The following is a 16,989-nucleotide window of genomic DNA, read 5'->3' on the forward strand; positions in this document are numbered from 1 at the left end:
TGTGAATTATTGTCTAAATATTGACTAATTAGGCTCAAAAGATTCGTCTTGCAAAGTACAACAAAATTATGCAATTAGTTTTTAATTTCGTCTACATTTAATACTCCATGCATGTACTGCAAGTTTGATGTGATGGAGAATCTTCTTTTTTATAGTGCTAAAGTTGAAATTTGGAGGTGAATTAAACAAGGCCCAGAGCGCGTCAAGAAGGCAAAGAAGGCTCGGAGCCGCGGCTTGCGTGACCGCGGGCAACGCCGACGCGGCGCCGGCGCGTTGAAGCGATCACGTCCACCGTGTTGTTTGGTGACGAAGGATCAGCGCGGCCATGCCTGCCGGGCAGGTTGCGGCGAGAGGAGGAAGCATCGCTCACGCCTGCATGCAATGGAATGTTCCTTCTCCTGTATGCAGACTTGAGAAATGAGAAAAAAAATGTGGACAGGAGGAGGAGCATGAATGTTCGGATGGGCCAAGATCATGGTCCGAGATACGGGCCCATCTTGATGAGTTATGGCCCAACCCCAAGGATGCTTGCCCGCCACTACTGCCTGCTACCGTGCCAACGGTTGGTTGGTTGCCATTTGCCATTGCCAACGACCACACGTCTCACACGTGACACATCGTTCTTGGAGAGAGCGCCGGTAGCCCACCGCGCGCACGGGAGCGGAATGGCCACCATGGGCGTGGTCAGAGCATGCGCGCCTCCCGCCGCCGCGGCCACAGCTGCTGCCAAGAGGAATCCCTCCAGGAGCGCCCGCGTGCTCGTGCTCGGCGGCACCGGCCGTGTGGGAGGATCCACGGCCACCGCGCTCTCCAAGCTCCGCCCCGACCTCAACATTCTCGTCGGGGGACGGAACCGGTATCCACCCTGATACTACCTCCCCTGAATCAGCAGAGTATCCTTGTTATCTGTTCAAGCAATCAAGCTGCATATCAAAATACATACATATATATATATATAATATATATATATACACACATATACATATACATATACATACATACCGGTAGAGTATGCTCTAGCCCGGCCATAGAATAGCTTATTCTGTGATCAGCCTATCCAACGCACTAAAATAGTTACAATTACTGTTTCATACAACAATATAGTCGAGTTGCTAGAATTGATATATCCATTCTTGTATACCGCAATTTACTATAAATTGATTGTACCTTATTGGTGGCCATTTCGCTAGGGAGAAAGGTGAATCCTTTGCAGCTAAGCTTGGAGAGCAGTCTGAATTTGTCCAGGTTGATACCGGCAATACCAACATGCTGGAGGACGTGCTACAGGGTTAGTAAAGCAGCATCCTACTTATGCTGCGGCTAAATCAATCAGAGTTTATCGATTCATGGTACAATTCCACAATAGCAGTAGCAGCTGCAAAGCTCCAAACAACCCTCTGCAGACTCCCGATGTTCAAGCCCCTATTTTAATTTTGCTTGAGAAGAAGCATAACTACCTGAAATTTTCTTCATTCCCCACAGGTGTGGATTTAGTTGTCCATACTGCTGGACCTTTCCAAAGGGCGGAGGAGTGCACTGTGTTGCAGGCAGCGATATCTACTAAGGTAGCGCAGAAAGTTTGCCAATGGAAAAATGACGTGCTTTATGCACGATTGCTAATTTTGTAAGATCAATTGAAGAAAAAAAAAATAAGATGCTATTGGTACACTTTCTTTTCCTGAGCAGACAGCATATATTGATGTTTGCGATGATACTGATTTTTCGTGGAGAGCAAAAGGTTTCCATGAACAGGCAAAGGCTGCAGGTGTTCCAGCTATTACTACTGCTGGCATATATCCTGGAGTCAGCAATGGTAAGGAGTGCACTCGATTGCACGTTTGTACAGACCTTCTTTCAGGACAGAATGTGATGCAAATTAAAATGGACCACACCAATTTTCTTACAAAAAAATTAATTAAATTTCTACATAGATGGTGTTTCTTCTGGTAATAGAAGTGGCTATTTAGAAGATGCAGAATAATTGACTTTTTTACTGATTATTAACGTATTGTATTCTTCTCTGGTGACAGTGATGGCTGCTGAGCTTGTACATGCTGCCAAAAGTGAAAATGGCGAACCTGAGAGATTAAGGTTAGAGTTCTTTATTTGCTAGAAACGAAAAATACCCGTTAAGTGTGGAAAGGGTGGCTGGAGCTGGATATAGTTTTGTGTTGGTATGTACCGGTTAAAACCGTACACGTATAATATGTTCTCTCCTAATAGATAGCTGAGATGCGAACAGGCCTGGGACCAATTGGTCACCACAAGGCTCGGTAGCACCGGCCTCAGTAGGAGGTCTCAGGTTCGATCCCCTTCGGAACCGGGTTTCGGGGGGATTTTCCAGGAATTTTCCTGGACTGCTGTAGCCTCAACACGTGCTAGTGTTGGGTGCGTGCGTGGGGTGTGTGTCTATGTGTAAGTTCGGATACTACAACTTGTACTCTCATAAGCGAGGCTATCTCAAAAAAAAATAGATAGCCGAGACCATGTTATGTTACAAACACCTGCATAATTTCTGTATTGTATTAACCAGTTTCATCAATGGTTCCTTGATTTTTGAAGCTAGTAACCAGATTTTTACACATCCATACCTATTCTATATGTTGCTAAATGTCCTTTTAGATTCTTCTACTATACTGCAGGTACTGGTGGTGCTGGTCCAACAATACTGACAACAAGTTTCCTGCTTCTTGGGGAGGATGTAATTGCATATAACAAGGGTACCTCTTATTTCTTCGTTTGCTTATTTATGGTGTTCCTCGGGGAAATCTTAAGTGTGTTACTAATTCAGGAGAAGAAATCAAATTGAAGCCCTACAGTGGAGCTCTGAACATTGATTTCGGAAAGGGGGTCAGAAAGAAAAATGTTTACTTATTGTAAGTATACTTTGGGCCATATTTTTCTTTTCTATATCTTATAATTTATAAAACTGAACATCCATGAGGAGTAAATTTCACATTACATTACCTATTCCAGGAATTTGCCTGAAGTGAAGAGTGCTTTTAAGATTTTAGGTGTGCCGACTGTTAGTGCCCGATTTGGTACTGCTCCTTTCTTCTGGAACTGGGGAATGCAGGCTTTCACAAACTTTTTACCTGTTGTATGTCTTTCCCTCAGGTTATGCATTATATAAAGTTAATTCATTTGAGCGTGTTTAGTTATAGTTGCTACTGGTAATACTGTAATAATAATAGCAGTTGCAGACAGCTATTAGCATTTATCTTCCTACAATTATAACATTTAATCAGTAGTTCCTGCATTAAAGTTATAAACTTTATGGTTTGCTGTTGGGTGGAATTGAGAACCTGTACATGACAATATTCGGATTCAGTTCATGTTAATTTGACCTGGTCCTATCTTGGTCCTCATCAGGAGTTCTTGAGGGACAAAAGTAAGGTTCAGAAGTTGGTTGAGTCTGTTGATCCTTTGGTTCGAGCCATTGATGGCATTGCAGGAGAGCGTGTCTCCATGAGAGTATGTTCTTCAGCTGTGTCAAGAGTAGTGATGGACTACTAATGGATATTGTCTGATAAAATTTATTTCATTTCTGTAGGTAGACTTGGAGTGTTCAAATGGGCGCAATACCATTGGATTATTTACTCATAAAAAGCTATCTGTGTAAGTACAGATCATAAGCAGTTGAGCATCCTTGCACAATACCTCTGTTGTCTAGTATTCTAATTTTTTTAATTGTCTGATTATTTACAAATGCAAAGCTTCAGGTGTACTTCAGATTAATTTTGTCCATTTTTTTAGAAAAAGGAAACGTTTCCGGCCTCAGATTAACTTTGTCCATGCCGCAGCAATATTGATGGTTTCCTTGCTTTCCAAATTAACCTATGGAAACCATCTGTTTCCATCTTTTGCCTCAAACTGGGAGAATGTGTACTTCAGATTTTTGTTTTATTTCCAATCCCTTACAATGTTAGTGTTAGCTTTACATTTGTAATCTAGCATCACCTTATTGCCCAGGAATTTATAGTTAAAATTGGCAAAGAAGTTAACGTATGGTTAATTTGAGAAGTTCTCGTGTGCTCTTCAGTTTCTTTTACCAGGTGACCGAGATTACTGGAAATACACTATGTGTAAGGAAAATGGCTGTTATGGCAAGTGGGCCGGCCGCAGGCCTAGGCCCACGAGTACTGTAGCTCGTGAACAGTACCACGAGGGGAATAAGATTAGTTTGTTAGCATGTTATTAGAGATAAGGTTTTTTAGATTAGATTGGGTTTGTTAGGTAGCTGGCTATATAAGCGGAGCCACACCATCCATTGCAATCAAGCAAGAAGAACCTTAAAAGTAGTCAGAGCCTCTAAGGGAGGGTGACGAATAGGTTCTTCGTGCTATCCCTAGTTCTACCATATCATTTGGTATTCAGAGCCTTAGATCCTGCGACCCTGCCATCACCAATTTTCCCCCCTGCGCCAGATTAGGTTGATCCCACAAATCCTCCAAAACTCACCCACAAATTGCATCTTCGCATCAACAACCAGCCATGGCAGATTTCACCACCTTGGTTGAGGGCATCAGATGCGTGTCCGACGATGTCAATCATGTTTCGGAAGGGCTTGATCTCTTCGCCCACAACATACGTGAGATATTCGGCGAGCTCCGTGAGGAGTTACTGCTCCTGAAGGACAAGATCGTAGCGCCGCCATCTTCACCGCCAGTGAAGACCCAACCTGCCGCAACCGCGACGGCCATGGCAACATTGTCCTCACCGGCCACGACAACATCTTCCAATCTGCTGGCGAGGACTATCTCCACTGTTGATTCGGTGGAAGATTCATACAAGATTCATACATCGTCGTTGCACCTGCCTCACCACCATTTCTACGGCTTCCTTACTGACGATCGTGGTAGCATCTTCTCGAGCAACATCACTTGTGCCGCTAACCCCCGCAGCACCATCAGCGGCAACGCCTTCTCCTCCAAGGGTGTCGTACCTGATTCCAACCACCACATCGAGTCCGTCGGCGGCATCTACACCAACAACACTGCCCTCCTACAGCAACCACGCACGCAGGGGCCACAGTCCTCGCCCGCTGAAGCTGCGACTCGCCATCCTACCCGGCGTGCGGACCCGTGTGTTCCCCTACCGGCACCATCCCTGGCGCGCCCGCAGGCAAGCCTACCAGCGCCGCCTCTGACACGCCCGCGGGCCAGCATGCCAGCGCCACCTCTAGCACATCCGTGGGCCGACCCGCCAGCAATGCCCTGGAGCCGGTAGCGTCACCATACCTGCCGGTCGCAGCTTCGCCAGTCGCCTCGATGCCCGTGGCATTAGCCTCCTCCCTGGACGCTCCTTTTCAACACGCTCGAGCCTCCCAGCAGCTCAGAGACTCCGCAGACCTCCTGACCTGGTGCAGTCTTCACGCCGCCATCTGCTTACAGCTTGTCCAGGCCTTCAACTACGTCTGCTCAAGTGTGCTTCATCGCCATCGGGTTCCATCCATGGATGGTCTGCAGCTGTGAGCATTGCCACAGCTCGAGGATGAGTTGTCTTCGAGGGGTGGTGAAGTGTTATGGCAAGTGGGCTAGCCGCAGGCCTAGGCCCACGAGTACTATAGCTCGTGAATAGTACCAAGAGGAGAATAAGATTGGTTTGTTAGCATGTCATTAGAGATAAGGTTGTTAGAGAGATAAGGCTATATAAGCACAGCCACACCATCCATTGCAATCAAGCAAGAAGAACCCTAAAAGTAGTCAGAGCCTCCAAGGGAGGACGATGAATAGGTTCTTCGTGCTATAGGTTTGGTTCTCACATACACACAAGTGCTTTATCCACCAAAGTGCTTAAGAGAAGATTAAGGCAATTAGCATAAGACTTAGGTCTTGATTAGTGCTAGTTTAGGCCTATTAGCGCATTGCTTTAGGGTGTTGCCTACACCTCCTTTGTATTGGTGCTTGCGCGCACCAAGAGTTGTAAATCCAGGACAAATCCGGGGCTTGTAAGTCTTGCGAGACCCTCCAATCGCGTTTGTGGAGTGGCTGTTGGTGCTTGTGATAGGGAGGAGAGGCTCTAGGTGTTTTGCTGACGCTCTACCAAGTGAAAAGCGGCAAGGAGCATCCGGAAGAGGCTAGGCGGAGACTCACTTGCGCGTGGGAAGGTCCGTCGGCTATCCTACGAAGTTACTTGACCGGGGAGTTTATGCCCTTGCATTCCTTTTGAGAGGGGCTCCAACAACGAGGATAGTGGAGAGCTTTGCTTTCCGATACCTCGGTAAAAATCTCCGTGTCGTCACGCCGGGAGTTTGCCTCCTCTACCTCATTTACCTTCAGCATTTCTTATTGCACTTACTTTCCGCATTTACTTTCCTATAATTGTCATGTGTAGTTTGTAGGATTGGAACCTAGGGTGCAAAACTCATTTGCGGTAAAGATAGCAACACATTGAAAAACCTAGTACACATCTAGATAGAAATTATATTAGATTTTTATATGTGCTTGGAACCTTAGTTTTTAGAACACCCAATTTACCTCCCTCTTAGTGTGTCGCGGTTCCTTCACTCTACACTGCACCTAAGCATATGCTAGATTGAATTTTCAGATCAGTGGGCTTTGGAACAGCCGCATTTGCTTTAGCGGTTCTTGAGGGCAACACACAGCCAGGAGTTTGGTTTCCAGAAGAGGTGAGTAATGCTTTAGTACAATAGCCCTAAAAAATGGTTTAGTACAATAAAAACATGGAAAGGAAAGTCAAGAAATGACTTCATTTCGCAAACTAAACTACGTCAAATTGTTATAATGCAGCCAGAGGGAATACCAATCGAAGCAAGGAAGCTGCTTCTTGAGCGTGCATCTCAAGGGACAAGTAACTTCGTGATGAACAAGTGATCTCTCCTTTTCCCAAACTCAAAAACAGCATTAATGTTCCAAATCGTGTTTTGTTTGAGCTAACATGTGAATTGGCAGGCCTTCCTGGATGGTAGAAACTGATCCAAAGGAAGTCATCCTAGGAATCTATGTGTGAGAAGATATAAATGTGCTTAAATTTCCTGGATGCTGGACAATGGCCAACTAAATATTGGAGTAATTTACCATCTGCGAGAAGTTGAATGCAACAGCCAGCAGCATGTTGAAGCCCCCCAGATTGAGCATGATGTTTTTGTATGACTATTTGGGCTATTTTATTTTTGAAAGGGCTGTACATGAAAAATGATGGTTATAAGAAAAAAGAATACAGGTGAATAAAAGCAATTTTGTGCAGCACACAGATGATAAACTTGTACGCTGGCAGACGCATTGTCTGTGCAACAACCTTACCTAAAATTCATTTGACGTTCATCGCTCCACTGCCACCATCACCAACGGTTGCCAACGACGCACGTCGTTCTTGCGCTCGCTCCAAACAGCGCCCACGGCGACGCAACACTTTCACCGACATCCCTCGGCGAGAGCGGTAGCCCGTAGCCCCCTAGGCGATAAGCCCACCGGAATGGCCACCATGGGCGTGGTCAGAGCATGCGCGCCTCCCGCCCCCGCGCCCACCGCTCCGTCAGCCGACGCTGCCAAGAGGAAGCCCTCCAGGAGCGCCCGCGTGCTCGTGCTCGGCGGCGCCGGCCGCGTCGGAGGCTCCACGGCCACCGCGCTCTCCAAGCTCCGCCCTGACCTCAACATTCTCGTCGGAGACAGGAACCGGTACCCCACCCTCGATACCAACTCCTCTGAAGTCTGAACCAGCAGCGTGTCCTTATCTGTTCGTTCTGAAATAATATGCCACTTATCGGTGGCCCATTTTGCCAGGGAGAAAGGTGAATCCTTTGCAGCTAAGCTTGGCGAGAAGTCTGAATTCGTCCAAGTTGATATCCGCAATGCGAGCTTGCTGGAGAAAGCGCTACAGGGTTAGTAATGCCACATCCTACTTATGATCTGACTAAAGCTCCAAACAACCCTCACCTGACTCCTGATGTTGTTTGGAGCTTTGCAACAGTTGGAGCCCCTAAACCACTGTTTAATTTTGCTTGAGGAGAAGAATAACTACCCGAAAATTTTCTTTTTCCCTAGGTGTGGATTTAGTTGTCCATACTGCTGGACCTTTCCAAAGGGCGGAGGAGTGCACTGTATTGCAGGCAGCGATATCTACTAAGGTAGCACAGAAAGTTCGCCAACAGAAAGATGCTGTGCTTGAGGCGCAATTGCGTCATTTTTGTGAAATCAATTGAAATTTAAGAAAATGTTACTTACCTGAAAATGCTATTGGCACACTTCCTTTTTCTGAGCAGACAGCATACATTGATGTTTGTGATGATACTGATTATTCATGGAGAGCAAAAGGTTTCCATGAACAAGCAAAAGCTGCCGGTATTCCAGCTATTACTACTGCTGGCATATATCCTGGAGTCAGCAATGGTAATTGGTGTATTTTCTTTCTGTTGGTAATTTGATATTCATAAATTTCCTCGTATGTGCTTATTCTCTTTTGACAAATTGTACGACCACATTTTTTTGGACGGCAAGTTAGATAAATCATGTGAACTCAAGCTAGTATGAAGAGGGAAAATGGGGAAATAGATTAAGCATGTATGCGCAACATTGAAATTATAGAAATGAGTTGCTCCCTCTGCACAAAATGCATAACAATGACATATCAGGATTTCGAAGAAATGACATTTACTGATCTTTTCTATCACAGTGTGCTGCTAAAGGCTCTGGAAATGTAATGAATGTATTTTTATGGTGATATATTAGTATCATTTGGTTACGTCAATCTATATGCATTTTCTCATATTAGTGTGGTCAAATTAAAGTTAAAATTGTATGACTAGACACTGTCCAGGAAGAAAAACTGCATACATTTGTGCACTAGGGAATGGAGTAATGGACCAATGGATTATCGTTTAATTGCCAAACTTAAATAACATGTCCTCACCAACTGAGGAAGAGGCTCAATTGCGCATTCGTTCTTCCAGTTCCAGGACACAATGTGATACAAATCAAAATTGACCACACCAATTTGTGTACAAATAATTTAGTGAATTTTCTTTCATTAAGTAATAGAAGTTTCCATCTAGAAGAGGTGGAATATCTTGAATTTTGTAGTGACTATTAATGTATTGTATTCTTCTCTGGTGACAGTGATGGCTGCTGAGCTTGTACATGCTGCAAGAAGTGAAAATGGTGAACCTGAGAGACTCAGGTTAGATTTCTTTTTTTTTTCTAGAAAAGGACATGTCAAAATAGTTGTTCAGTGTATGGAAAGTGTGGATATGATTTTCTGTAAATCGTACAAGTATGATACGTTCCTTGCTATAGATAGGCTGAGAGTATTCATGTTATGTTTACAAACACCTCATAATCTCTGTGTTGTATTAACCACTTTCTTCAATGGTTCCTTGATTTATGAAGGTAGTAATTAGTGTTTTTACACATCCAGACCTATTTTATATGTTGCTAAATGCCTTTTTAGATTCTTCTACTATACTGCAGGTACTGGTGGTGCTGGTCCAACAATACTGACAACAAGTTTCCTGCTTCTTGGGGAGGATGTAATTGCATATAACAAGGGTACCTCCTACATTTTCATTTGCATACTATGGTGTTCCTCGGGAAAATTTCAAGACATTCTTATTTGTGTTACTAATTCAGGAGAAGAAATCAAATTGAAGCCCTACAGCGGAGGTCTGAACATTGATTTTGGAAAGGGGGTCAGAAAGAAAAATGTTTACTTACTGTAAGTACTTTGAGCCAAATATAACTTACAACACTGAAATCCAATATATCCTTAAGAAGCTAATACATTTCACATTTTGTTACCTATTCCAGGAATTTGCCAGAAGTGAAGAGTGCTTTTAAGATTTTAGGTGTACCAACTGTTAGTGCCCGATTTGGTACTGCTCCTTCCTTCTGGAATTGGGGAATGCAGGCTTTCGCAAACTTCTTACCTGTTGTATGTCCTTTTCCTCAGATTATGCATCAGGAAGTTAATTCATTTGAACCCTTCTATTTGTAGTTACCAGTAGTAACTAAAACTAATACAGGTTACAAACAGCTACTAGCATATATCTTTTGGCAGTCACAACATTGAACCAGTAATTCTTCTATTATGGTTAAACCCAAATGATCTGTAATTGACTGGAATCCAGAACATATACATAACAATTTTTCAGATTGAGTTGGAGTTAATTTGACCTGAGTAACTGACTCCATCTTGCTTCTTCCAGGAGTTCTTGAGGGATAAAGTTAAGGTTCAAAATTTAGTCAAGTCAGTTGATCCATTGGTTCGAGCCATTGACGGCATTGTAGGAGAGCGTGTCTCCATGAGAGTAAGTTCTTTATGTGTGTTCCAGGAAAAAAAGTTCTTTATGTGTGTTAAGAGTGGTACTGGACCACTAATTAATGGTCATTGCCTGTTCCATTTCATTTAATTTGTTTCTGCAGGTAGACTTGGACTGTTCAAATGGCCGGAATACTATTGGACTATTTACTCATAAGAAGCTATCTGTGTAAGTACAAAGCACGGGCAATTGAGCATTCTTGACATCCAATACCTAATTGATATCTAGTATTTTAATCTTAACATTTTCACCACCTGCTATCTGATTATGTACAAATACGAAGCTTGCATTAGCTTTGTCCAAAGCACAATGCAATATGAACTGATGATTTCCTTTGATTTACAATATCTTCCTGTGGAAATCCTCTGTTCCAATTTTTTTTGTTTAAAACTGGGAAAATACCTGGTTGCATTCTCTTACAGTGTTAATGTTATGAAAATTTTCTAGTCAGATGCCACCAAAAGGAATTCATACGTCAAAATCGGAGAACTAGTTACATAAGGAAAACTATATGTCTATATCTACTTTATCTAAGCATGCTATATTGGAATATTCAGATCGGTGGGCTTTGCAACAGCTGCATTTGCTTTGGCAGTTCTTGAGGGCAACACCCAGCCAGGCGTTTGGTTTCCAGAAGAGGTTAGGTTTAATGGAAAAAGAGGAAAGGAAAAGAGAAGTTTCTTTTTTTTAGGCAAGAAAAAAAAGGAGTTTACAAAGGAGATTTGTTCCCCAAACTAAACCGTCTCAATTTGATGTAATGCAGCCAGAGGGGATAGCAATCGAAGCAAGGAAGCTTCTTCTTGAACGTGCATCTCAAGGGACAAGCAACTTCGTGATGAACAAGTGATTTTTCATTGCCCAAACACAATAGCCTCATATAATGTTTCAGCTGATATGTTTTATCTCTGAGCTAACTTGTTCTGCCATTTGAATTGGCAGGCCTTCCTGGATGGTAGAAACTGATCCAAAGGAAGTCGGCCTGGGAATTTATGTGTGAGATGATTAAGTATGCTAAAATTCTTGGATGCTTGACAGTGCTCAGCTAAATCTTGGGAGTTAGAGAAGTTGAATGTGGCAGCCAGCAGGATGTTGAAGTCCCCAAGATCGAGCACGATGTTTTTGTATGATTGATTGGGCTATCTTGTTTTTTAAAGGGTCGTTGTATATGAACAATGAAGGTACACTTGAATGGGTGTGGAAGCATGGTACATGAAACACCCTAGACCCAAAACCATGCAATGTTCATCTCTACACATTAATGATTGACTATGCATAGGCCTAGCCTATCTTTCAGCATCAGCTCTGGGGGTGGGGTAGCTACCCATGGTGTGGTGGCAACTACCACCCGTTTGAGGATATTTTTAAAACATTATCCTTTGTCATATGGATGTTAACTAAACAAATCTACAGCATTTCTTTATGACCTATATTTTTGTAAGTGCAAGTGTAGACTGTAGAGTAGCCATGCATACATGTTACTAGCTATTATTTATGTTGTGATATATGTGCCCACTGCAAAATAGTCGAACGTTCATTTTCTGTAATATTTTTTTTTACAAATTCTGGGCTGTTACTGGCTATATGTTTGTCTTTTGTTTGAGTTTTTTTGGATGTGAAAGGATCCTAATTATTTATTTTATTTACTCTCTCAATTTCTAACGACTGGACCTCGATCACTAATTAGTAAGGCATGTATAACTTAAAAGATTGAGGTGTTGCATGCACGTCTCAAGGACAACGAACCATGTGGTGTGATGAGCAAGTGCTCTGTTTCCAACATCTCTGCGGCAACCAAGTAGTTGAAGATGTCAGTCCTATAATGTGAAATAGTTCCATTCAATTCAATTTTGCATCACTTACACTTCATCATTTGCCTTCGTGACATCTAAAACTCTAGCTAGAAAACAGAGTTTAGGGATTATGAGGTCAACGGTATGGGGATTGCAGAATCAGGTGCATACCGTGTGATCTTCGCGCGTGACGCATGCATTTGTGGTTTGTGGGTGGCGTGTGCAATTAGATAGTGTATATACTTGAGTTGACCAATTAATGCCGACGATACGCAATCGATTATTCTTTCTTATCTCTCCTGCTAATAAACCTGAAAGCAAGCGAATAGCGGCTAGTTTATATGCAAAACATGGATGGAGAGCCCCTGTGAGCTGAGGACGAGGAAGACGAAGAGGAATATAGTTCACCATGGCCATGGTCGTCCGAGCATGCATGCCGCTCCCTCCTACCACCCCTCCTGCCGCCGCCGCTCATTCCACCGTCGGCGAAGCTGCTGCTGCAACGAGGAGCGCCCGTGTGCTGCTGCTGGGAGGCACCGGTCGCGTGGGCTGGTCAACGGCCACCGCGCTCTCCAAGCTCCGCCCCGACCTCAACATCCTCATCGGAGGCAGGAACCGGTAAGCATCATGCATGCATGGCCATCATTTATTTTTGATTAGAAGAAGAAACAAAAGTGGAAGGCTAATGGCCATGGCAGATTTGAGATTGGAGGCCCTTATTAATTAGCTTGAAATTTGAATGGATACCCATGGTTAACTTATAATTACTAATGAGCATACTATTTTCTAGGGAGAAAGGTAAATATTTGGCATCTAAACTTGGAAAGCGATCCGAGTTTGTCCAAGCTGATATTCATGATGCAAGCATGTTGGAGGAGGCGCTGAATGGTTAGTCTGTAACATTTTCTCCAGCGTATGCCATGCACTACTCATGCTCATGCGCACGACGACTTTGATGCCGCGATTTGTGTATAACTTCCATATAATGTTTGGCTCCTATAACCCATCATTGGTTATGTTTTGCTTGATGATGAGAAACATGCATGACTGGCTCGAGAGTTACATTCCCTTTATTTTCCCAGGTGTGGATTTAGTTGTTCATGCTGCTGGCCCTTTCCAAAGGGAGGACAGGTGCACCGTCTTGGAGGCGGCAATATCTACTAAGGTGAAAACATGCATGCCATGCTTGGTGCATGTGCACACAAAAAAAATTAGATCAACCTAGGAGGCGAGTTCACGACCAACACCTCGTACCCTAACCAGTTGAGCTAAGCTCACTTACTATGCATGTGCACACTCATCAGTCGCATAATTTACACTGCGTCTATTGAGGTTAATGATATGCTTACTATTATTACTAACTTGGCATCCTCATTTATTTATCCCACGCAGACACCATACGTTGATGTTTGCGACGACGTGGATTATTCATGGAGAGCAAAAGGATTCCATGAACAGGCAAAAGCTAGTGGTGTTCCAGCTATTATTACCGCTGGCATATGTCCTGGAGTGAGCAATGGTCTTCACATCTCCCTTAGCTTGATACAATACTTCAGTATTGCTTTCTATTCTCCCGTTTGTTAAGAGCTAGCGTTATAAGTAGTTTATAGTACCTCAGTTTGTCAGTCATGCTTGTTCTTTGATTAAGAGCAACCGCATCTCCTTTGAACAATAGTTGAGAGATAAATGGCATGCACATGATATATAGCTCACAGTACTTTTCAATGGAAGCACAAGATGCAGCCAAGGAAGTATACGAAGAATGGGAACAAGAAAATTTGTTTTCAAAACCACTAATAAGATTGATTACTTGCAAGTGCCTAAAACTGAAATATAGAAATATATATGAAGCTAGCAATTAGCATAATGTCAGTTGAGAAACGAAGTACTCCTCTGTACTTCAACGCATAACATGGGCGTAATAGGTTCTTGAAGAAACAACCTTTAATGCTACTTTTTTTATCACTATATTTTAGGAAAATGATAAGAGTCTTTAATATTTTCAACTTGTATTGACTTCACCCTATATATAAAAGCTAAATACATTCACTCATATGAGTGGTCGAAGGATCATTGCGCTAATATACGAAGTCTGACTACATATTGTCCAAAACTACTGCATCCATTTAATATACATGTGCGAGTATCATTGTTGAATCACCTATCGATCCTCAATTAACGACCATATCTTCTAAAAGTGAGCAAAGGAACTCAAAATGCAATATTTGGTTAGGATAATGATTTTTTTTGTGCAATTGACTTAGTGAAAAATTATACATAGATGGTTGTGCATGTGCTTTGTTAAGTAGTACTAGCTGCTGAAATGTATAGAAGAGGTGAACATAATCAGTTCTTTTGTTGCAAAAAGTAACAAGTCTTTTATTGCTTGTTCATTTGTTGTATTCTGCTCTTGTGACAGTGATGGCTGCTGAGCTTGTGCATGCTGCAAGAAGCAAAAAAGTTTGCAAACCTGAAAGACTAAGGTTAGAATTCTTTATGGTCTAGAAAAGTAAATTCAAAATAATCATTCGGTGTACAAAGAAGGGTGGTTGCAATATTTGGTTTTCTTCTGGTACGTGGTGGAGTGAAGTATTGTTTCCCGTTATATATATGATTTCACTCCTAAGTCCTAGTAGGTACTTAATTTGAGTAACCCTCTTATTTTAAAAACATCTCTATGTATCGCATTCATAAGTTTATAAATGATTCGAGATTTATGAATTTAGAAATTAGCATCCTTATGCATCCACTAAATCTCTTCTCTAGGTTTTCCTACTACATTGCAGGTTCTGGTGGTGTTGGCCTAACAACGTTGGCGTCAAGTTTTTTGCTTCTTGGGAAGGATGCCATTACATATAACAAGGGTACTTTTGACTTCCTATCTGCACTTGTGGTGTTCTTCAGTGTCGAGGAATATCTTAGGATTTTGGTCATTGTTATTACTAATCTAGGAGAGGAAATCAAGCTGAAGCCCTACAGTGGAGTTCTGAACATTGATTTTGGAAAGGGCGTTGGAAAGAAAGATGTTTACTTACTGTAAGTACTTTTGGCCAATACTTTACCTTGCAGCATAATTGACAAACCGGAAATCCAGTAGCCATAAAGGAAACTAATAAATTCATATCATGTTATCTATTCCAGGAATTTGCCTGAAGTGAAGAGTGCTTTTAAGTATTTAAATGTGCCCACTGTTAGTGCTCGATTTGGTTCTGATCCTATCTTCTGGAATTGGGGAATGCATTATTTCGCTAATTTCTTACCAATTGTATGTATTTCTTCAACCAAATTATGCATTGTGAAGTTAATTCATTTTGATCCTTTTAATTATAAATTCTACTAGTGAGGGTAACTAAAAGTTAATAGAATTTGTCTTTCTACAATTACCTTGATTATAACCAGCATTAGCTGTCTCTCACTTGACCAGCGTAATTATCACCACTGGGCTGAAATAATGAGCATAGTATAATAAAAAGGTCATTGGTGTTAATTTGCATTACACCTGACTCCATCTTTGTGCTTTGTAGGATATCTTGAGGGACAAAAATAATGTTTTGAAGTTAGTTGAGGCCATCGATCCCATTGTTCGAACCATTGATGGCATTGTAGGAGAGTGTGTCTCCATGAGAGTATGTATTATGCATCTCTTTAAAAAAATAAAAGAGAAAAGTTGCCCCAGAGAAAATGTGGTGGCACATGAATCCTAAGCAATATGCATCTCCAGTAAGCAGGAACCTGGACTAATAAATCGCATTACACCAATCAAATTCATTTTCTTTCTGCAGGTAGACTTGCAGTATTCAAATGGCCAGAATATTCTTGGATTATTTACTCATAGAAAGCTATCCCTGTAAGTACAGAGCAGTAACAATTAAGTAACCTCAATATAATACCTACTGCATCTAGTCACAAACAAGTGGTGTTTCAGACATCAACAAGGTCGCCAAAATACAACTTTTGATTCATCCTTACTGTTACAAATATTTACAAAACACTGCGAAAGTATATTTTGATGAAACTATATTTTGAGATAAATTTAACCGTAACATTTTTAAATACTCAAACTCAACACTTAAAAAGTAATATGCTACCAAAGTTTCAAATATTTGACTTAAGACAACACCAAAACACTACTTATTTGTGATTGGAGGGAGCAATTAATATCTAGGTCCAACATTATTTACTCATAGGAAGTTTCACTTTGTTATAAAACTAAATGTTGCCAGATCTAATTAACCAGAAAAGTAAACAAACATGAACACATACGTTTAGGGTTTAGGGTTCAAAGCCTCTCGATTTATGAGTTTTATTATGTGCACAGTCCGTTAGAAGCTCAGGTGTACCCCTAAGTTTTAGCAGCTACTAAAAATTGTGTGGATTTTTCAGATCGGTCGGTTATGCAGCAGCTGCATTTGTTTTAGCGATTCTTGAGGGCAACACACAGCCAGGCGTCTGGTTTCCGGAAGAGGTCAGGCCGTCAGGGTGCTTTTTTCAGGAGGAAAAATTGAAGAGTTAACAAAATAATTTCATTGCCTGCCTAAACTGTCAATTCCATTGTGGTGTAGCCAGAGGGAATAGCGACCGAAGCAAGGAAGTTGCTTCTCGAGCGTGCAACTCAAGGAGCAACCAACTTTGTGATGAACAAGTAATTTTTGTTCCAACTTGAAGAACCTAGGACGATAGTTCAAGTGTTCAACTAAATGTGTTCCGTACTTCTGTTTCTGAGCTAACATTTTTAGCCACTTGAATTGACAGGACTTCGCGGATGGTGGAAACTGGTCGGAATTAAAGTTCGCCTAGGAATTTGTGTGTGAGAATGTAATGTGGGCTCAAATACCTGTCTGTTAACTTAAATATGCAATTTCTGTTACAAGTATGTTGGAGTAAGTTACAATCGTCAAGAAGTTGAATGCGACGGCCTCACAG

General features: G+C 42.0%; 3 protein-coding genes across 7 annotated transcripts; all 3 read left to right on the top strand.

Annotated features, from left to right (window-relative positions):
- Window positions 1–579: 579 nt before the first annotated feature.
- Window positions 580–7,215, top strand: LOC101763071. Of its 3 annotated transcripts, XM_004978573.3 has the most exons (13): window positions 581–856; window positions 1,191–1,288; window positions 1,483–1,565; window positions 1,687–1,813; window positions 2,031–2,091; window positions 2,623–2,720; window positions 2,792–2,876; window positions 2,977–3,100; window positions 3,373–3,474; window positions 3,554–3,618; window positions 6,550–6,631; window positions 6,753–6,832; window positions 6,915–7,215. In XM_004978573.3, the coding sequence occupies exons 1-13, from the start codon at window positions 666–668 to the stop codon at window positions 6,970–6,972; spliced, it is 1,254 nt and encodes a 417-aa protein (XP_004978630.1). In that variant the 5' UTR covers window positions 581–665; the 3' UTR covers window positions 6,973–7,215. The 3 variants fall into 3 exon arrangements, with proteins under 3 accessions (XP_022684724.1, XP_022684722.1, XP_004978630.1); XM_022828989.1 differs by lacking the exons at window positions 6,753–6,832; window positions 6,915–7,215 and having other exon boundaries at window positions 580–856; window positions 3,554–3,638; XM_022828987.1 differs by lacking the exons at window positions 6,550–6,631; window positions 6,753–6,832; window positions 6,915–7,215 and adding an exon at window positions 3,757–4,023 and having other exon boundaries at window positions 580–856.
- Window positions 7,216–7,310: 95 nt separating this feature from the next.
- LOC101762397 lies at window positions 7,311–11,703 on the top strand. 2 transcript variants are annotated; one of them, XR_002678767.1, is made up of 13 exons: window positions 7,311–7,640; window positions 7,746–7,843; window positions 8,007–8,089; window positions 8,225–8,351; window positions 9,078–9,138; window positions 9,409–9,506; window positions 9,588–9,672; window positions 9,765–9,888; window positions 10,163–10,264; window positions 10,380–10,444; window positions 10,834–10,915; window positions 11,044–11,119; window positions 11,216–11,288. XR_002678767.1 is itself a non-coding variant. In XM_004978571.4 (13 exons), exons 1-13 carry the CDS (start codon window positions 7,438–7,440, stop codon window positions 11,271–11,273), a joined length of 1,266 nt encoding a protein of 421 aa, XP_004978628.1. In that variant the 5' UTR covers window positions 7,311–7,437; the 3' UTR covers window positions 11,274–11,703. The 2 variants fall into 2 exon arrangements, 1 of the variants encoding a protein (XP_004978628.1); XM_004978571.4 differs by having other exon boundaries at window positions 11,040–11,119; window positions 11,216–11,703.
- Window positions 11,704–12,386: 683 nt separating this feature from the next.
- On the top strand, window positions 12,387–16,964 carry LOC101764013. 2 transcript variants are annotated; one of them, XR_002678968.1, is made up of 13 exons: window positions 12,387–12,684; window positions 12,857–12,954; window positions 13,149–13,231; window positions 13,459–13,585; window positions 14,486–14,549; window positions 14,833–14,930; window positions 15,018–15,102; window positions 15,208–15,331; window positions 15,591–15,692; window positions 15,849–15,913; window positions 16,450–16,531; window positions 16,633–16,708; window positions 16,819–16,964. XR_002678968.1 is itself a non-coding variant. In XM_004978576.3 (13 exons), exons 1-13 carry the CDS (start codon window positions 12,476–12,478, stop codon window positions 16,850–16,852), a joined length of 1,251 nt encoding a protein of 416 aa, XP_004978633.1. In that variant the 5' UTR covers window positions 12,389–12,475; the 3' UTR covers window positions 16,853–16,964. The 2 variants fall into 2 exon arrangements, 1 of the variants encoding a protein (XP_004978633.1); XM_004978576.3 differs by having other exon boundaries at window positions 12,389–12,684; window positions 16,629–16,708.
- The last annotated feature ends 25 nt before the right edge of the window (window positions 16,965–16,989 follow it).

This window comes from Setaria italica, chromosome VIII, assembly GCF_000263155.2.
Source record: "Setaria italica strain Yugu1 chromosome VIII, Setaria_italica_v2.0, whole genome shotgun sequence".
Lineage (NCBI taxonomy): Eukaryota > Viridiplantae > Streptophyta > Magnoliopsida > Poales > Poaceae > Setaria > Setaria italica.

What these genes read in the sequence shown, in the direction of transcription:
- LOC101763071 (XM_004978573.3), top strand. Translation starts at nt 666, where the DNA reads ATGGCCACCATGGGCGTGGTCAGAGCATGCGCGCCTCCCGCCGCCGCG. An exon ending in AGGCAGCGATATCTACTAAG is followed by an intron (nt 1,566 to 1,686) that starts GTAGCGCAGAAA and finishes TTTCCTGAGCAG; the next exon opens with ACAGCATATATTGATGTTTG. An exon ending in GGCGAACCTGAGAGATTAAG is followed by an intron (nt 2,092 to 2,622) that starts GTTAGAGTTCTT and finishes ATGTCCTTTTAG; the next exon opens with ATTCTTCTACTATACTGCAG.
- LOC101764013 (XM_004978576.3), top strand. Translation starts at nt 12,476, where the DNA reads ATGGCCATGGTCGTCCGAGCATGCATGCCGCTCCCTCCTACCACCCCT. An exon ending in AGGCGGCAATATCTACTAAG is followed by an intron (nt 13,232 to 13,458) that starts GTGAAAACATGC and finishes TATCCCACGCAG; the next exon opens with ACACCATACGTTGATGTTTG. An exon ending in ACCAACTTTGTGATGAACAA is followed by an intron (nt 16,709 to 16,818) that starts GTAATTTTTGTT and finishes TTGAATTGACAG; the next exon opens with GACTTCGCGGATGGTGGAAA.
- LOC101762397 (XM_004978571.4), top strand. Translation starts at nt 7,438, where the DNA reads ATGGCCACCATGGGCGTGGTCAGAGCATGCGCGCCTCCCGCCCCCGCG. An exon ending in ACTCATAAGAAGCTATCTGT is followed by an intron (nt 10,445 to 10,833) that starts GTAAGTACAAAG and finishes TGGAATATTCAG; the next exon opens with ATCGGTGGGCTTTGCAACAG. An exon ending in GCGTTTGGTTTCCAGAAGAG is followed by an intron (nt 10,916 to 11,039) that starts GTTAGGTTTAAT and finishes GATGTAATGCAG; the next exon opens with CCAGAGGGGATAGCAATCGA.